The sequence below is a fragment of the Medicago truncatula genome, chromosome 4, assembly GCF_003473485.1.
Source record: "Medicago truncatula cultivar Jemalong A17 chromosome 4, MtrunA17r5.0-ANR, whole genome shotgun sequence".
NCBI classification, from domain to species: Eukaryota; Viridiplantae; Streptophyta; class Magnoliopsida; order Fabales; family Fabaceae; genus Medicago; species Medicago truncatula.
Genome location: NC_053045.1, coordinates 2,053,247 through 2,057,123, shown reverse-complemented (window position 1 = coordinate 2,057,123; position 3,877 = coordinate 2,053,247). Strand labels below are relative to the sequence as shown.

General features: G+C 28.0%; 1 protein-coding gene across 2 annotated transcripts; it reads left to right on the top strand.

The window, feature by feature from the left end:
* The first annotated feature begins 458 nt into the window (after positions 1-458).
* Positions 459-3,450, top strand: LOC11429339 (transcription factor bHLH25). 2 transcript variants are annotated; one of them, XM_024781456.2, is made up of 4 exons: positions 459-737; positions 862-1,029; positions 1,871-2,075; positions 3,037-3,450. In XM_024781456.2, exons 1-4 carry the CDS (start codon positions 696-698, stop codon positions 3,042-3,044), a joined length of 423 nt encoding a protein of 140 aa, XP_024637224.1. In that variant the 5' UTR covers positions 459-695; the 3' UTR covers positions 3,045-3,450. The 2 variants fall into 2 exon arrangements, with proteins under 2 accessions (XP_024637224.1, XP_003604319.1); XM_003604271.4 differs by having other exon boundaries at positions 462-737; positions 1,871-2,185.
* The last annotated feature ends 427 nt before the right edge of the window (positions 3,451-3,877 follow it).

Sequence of the window (3,877 nt, the reverse complement as noted above, 5' to 3'; positions counted from 1 at the left end):
CATGAATGAGGAAATCAACCCTAAAACATGTGAAGCAAGGGACTAAAATCCTTAATCTTTTTATAAATAAGATTAGTTAAGGCAAGTTGAATGATGATGAGACTCACTAGTATCAAAAAAATAAATTTTGAGAATCCAAAATCATTTACAAATATAATTATTTATTATCCGTCAATAAGATTCTCACTTGGACAATATGATTCGAACTAATTATCTTTAACTAATATGAATTTAATACTTACTTGTATACAACCACAAATAAAAATTATTTGAGCACACATCAACAATTCAGGAAATTAAAAGCGAAATAATTTATCTTTAATTATTTCCATTTGTGTACATTCAAATAATTTTGATTTGAGATTGTGGCCAAAACTTACTCTTTTTAGCAAGTGGATAATCTTAACATATAATAATTTGAAACAATATTATATATACACACTCAATATGACAATGACAAACTCAAGATGATGAAGTGAGTTGCTCCATAGTACTCAATATATTACTCACCTCCACTACCTCAACCACCCTTCTCTTGTTTTTTTCTTTTCATCACTCTCTCATTCTCTCCCTCCTATTAACAACTCAACCCACCTCTTATCCACACTGTACTTTCATTCTTCCACACAATTATCTTACATAATATTCTTGGCACAAAATTAACTTTATATAATAGCATAATTTCCACAAAATTAATGGAGGAGTCAGGAGAAAATTGGCCTTCTAATTCTGATTTGGTAAAATCCAATTGCAATAACGTATCTATTATATAATACATATGATTTTGAGTTTGAGTTAGTCATAGTCATATTGAGTATGTGTATAACTTTCTTTTCTTTGTTTTTTTGCATTTATTCATAGGAAATAAGTGATGAAGCCATTCTTAAAGATGGAGAATCTGAATCTGTATGTGATGATGATTATTGTGAAGATCAGATTGGAGATCCCACAGACAATACAAAGGAAAACAATGAGAAGGAGATCACAGAGATGTTGAAGGAACTTTCAGACGTTATGGGCTTAAAGAAGGTTCGTAATTAAATTAAATATAGTTAAATTATGGTTTGATTTCCTTGCATATGTCTTACTAGCTTCTTCTTTTTTGTTTTTTTTTTTTTGACAAAATGTCTTACTAGCTTATATATATATATAGCTGATATATAGTATAAAAAATTATTTTTTATACACTCAAAATCATACCAACCTTTTTTATACAAAAAAAAAATTATCTTCTAGACACTCAAAATCAATTGTCAAAACTCAATAATGCAGAAATATTATTACTTTTTTAAATAAAGTAGGGAAAAAAAAAAAAAAAAAAATGATGATAGATAACCCATGTGCCAAGTGACTTAAGATTGAAGGTATCGATTTTTTAATATTACATTTTAAATCTTATATTTTTTTCCTCAAAAAAAAAAAAAACTTATATTTTTACACTCATTATTTTATATCTTTCATATAGTTTAAATTTTACTTAAGAGTGTGGTTTAAACAAAGGTAACGATTAAGTGAAGTCAATAGCATACACTTCTTATTATTATTTTTATTATATTTTAAAGGCAGTAATTTATCATCTTCTTCCCTTTTCCCAAAATTAATTGGGTAGTTTAATTTAAAACCCTCTACAAAAAGAGTGTAGCTTAAGCAAAGTGAAAGGTTCGTTATTATCCAATGAAAATAAATCATTGTGGGGGGTCGTTGGTGCGTTATATTCTAAAGACATTTGCATTATTTTTTTGTTTGTCTGTGAAATGTTTTTATTTTCATTAATATTTGTAAAAATACATCTTTCTGAATAAATATATAAAAAAGTGTGTATAAATAAAAATAAATAAACATAATATTTATTATCTGTATAAATGTGTAGATGGACGAACTTTCGATCATAGAACAAGCTAGAGACTATTTAGCAACACTTCAAGAACGTGTGAGAGAGCTAGAAGAAGAAGCTGGATCCAACATTTGTACTAACAAAAGGACCAAACTGAGTTCAAATATTACTCTTCCAGAGGTCAAAGCAAAAGTGTTACAAAAAGATGTACTTGTCATAGTCCATTGTGAGAAACAAAATGGTATTCTGCTCAAAATACTGACCTACCTTGAAAATCTTCATCTTTCAGTAGTTAACAGTAGAGTCTTGAATTTTGGAAAATCCATCCTTGACATCACCATCGTTGCCAAGGTACATATACAATATATGTATGCTTCATATAAAGTTATTTTTTTAGGGGAAAGAAAAATACTATTTAAGGGAGTTAGGGTTAATTTCTAACCGTGGGTGTTGTGTACATGTGAAGTTCATTTATTAATTTTATTTGATATACCAATTGGAATCTCTTCAATTAACCTAATTATCTCTCTTTTTTCAAAATAATTAAATAAATGAATAAACAACAATGGTTTCTATTGAAATTTGAAAACATTTTAATTTTTAATCCCTTAAGGTAAGGTCGTTGATTTTTCAAAGTATACACAACACTAATATTTTAACAACATGATTAGTTTATTTACACTTCATTAGGGCCCTTGAGGGGACCTAACATCAAAATATCATATTATTGGTTGACAAGTGATTGAAGTTCCTTCACACACAAAAAACAAAGTGATTGAAGTCGTGGGGTCTGCTACCCAAAATATTCATAAAATAGATCTGTCTCTTATCTCAACTTATAAACGGATTGTGAAATCTCATTTTTCTAATAATTTTGGATATTCCTAAACTTAATTTATTGAATAAATCTGTCTCCGATCTCAACTTAAATATTTGAATATTCTTAAACTTTAGTAGCAAACGAAATATAAAAGAATATTCTTACACTTAAATATAAAAAGTATGTACTAATTTATATTTTTCCCATTTTAGTAATTAATTAAAATAATAACCATGTCCTTTGTTCATAAATATTGATTAATTTCTTATTAGCTAGGGTGGTCTCATATGTTATGATAGTTTTCAGCTTTTCCTTAAAATTTCATCATGTATTTCTACTCTTATTATGTATGAAATGCACTAAAAAAAATTAAATTCTGCAGATGGATGATGGCTACAACCTTAAAGTGGATGAACTAGTGAAAACCATGAGAATAGCAATCTCGACACAATAGATTGTAAAATCTGACTTGGAATGAATGAATATGTTAGGTATCTCATTCATTATACTCTACAAGAACTAACTGTTATTGTCTTACTCAGAAAGTGCCATCGTACTTTGGGGGAGAATTTCAGATATTAAAGTATATGAAAATAAGGGTATAAAATTATGTTAAATTGTTGAAGTGCAAACCAAAGTGCATGTCTTTGTTGGTACTTATAGTTAATTATGGATCTAATAATTAGGATTGAGCTACGTAGGTGTGGGTTATCTATCCTAGTCCATAATGTATGCAATTGTACGAGTAGTTGACTCTATCACATAATATATAGATTAGTTTATCATTTTGTAATTATATTTTTTGGCATTCTTTTTTTCACTTTATCCTTTCCTCATGCACCCTACTGAATTCTGAACATAAAGCAATTTGGATCATATAATCCAAACACCATTTTAAGTATTTTCATGTTTCACAAGATTTTCAATCAAGTTTGCAAACCAGTGACACACATTATTAACATGGAATAAGTGAAAGTGAAAAGGAAAACAAAAGATATGAATTTAAAGTCAATAATTGAACATATTTTATTAATTTGTCAAAATTTCATAATACATTTCTTATAAAAAAAAAAGAATGTTTTTTACATCAAATTATTAGATATCTAAAGTTAAACATGTGTTACAAGAAGATGGAGGAGGAAAAATGAGAATATTTGTTTCCTCTCGCACATCCTAAGAAGGATAGGAGGGGAAGAATTGTTTCCTCTCACCCACCCTTCAGA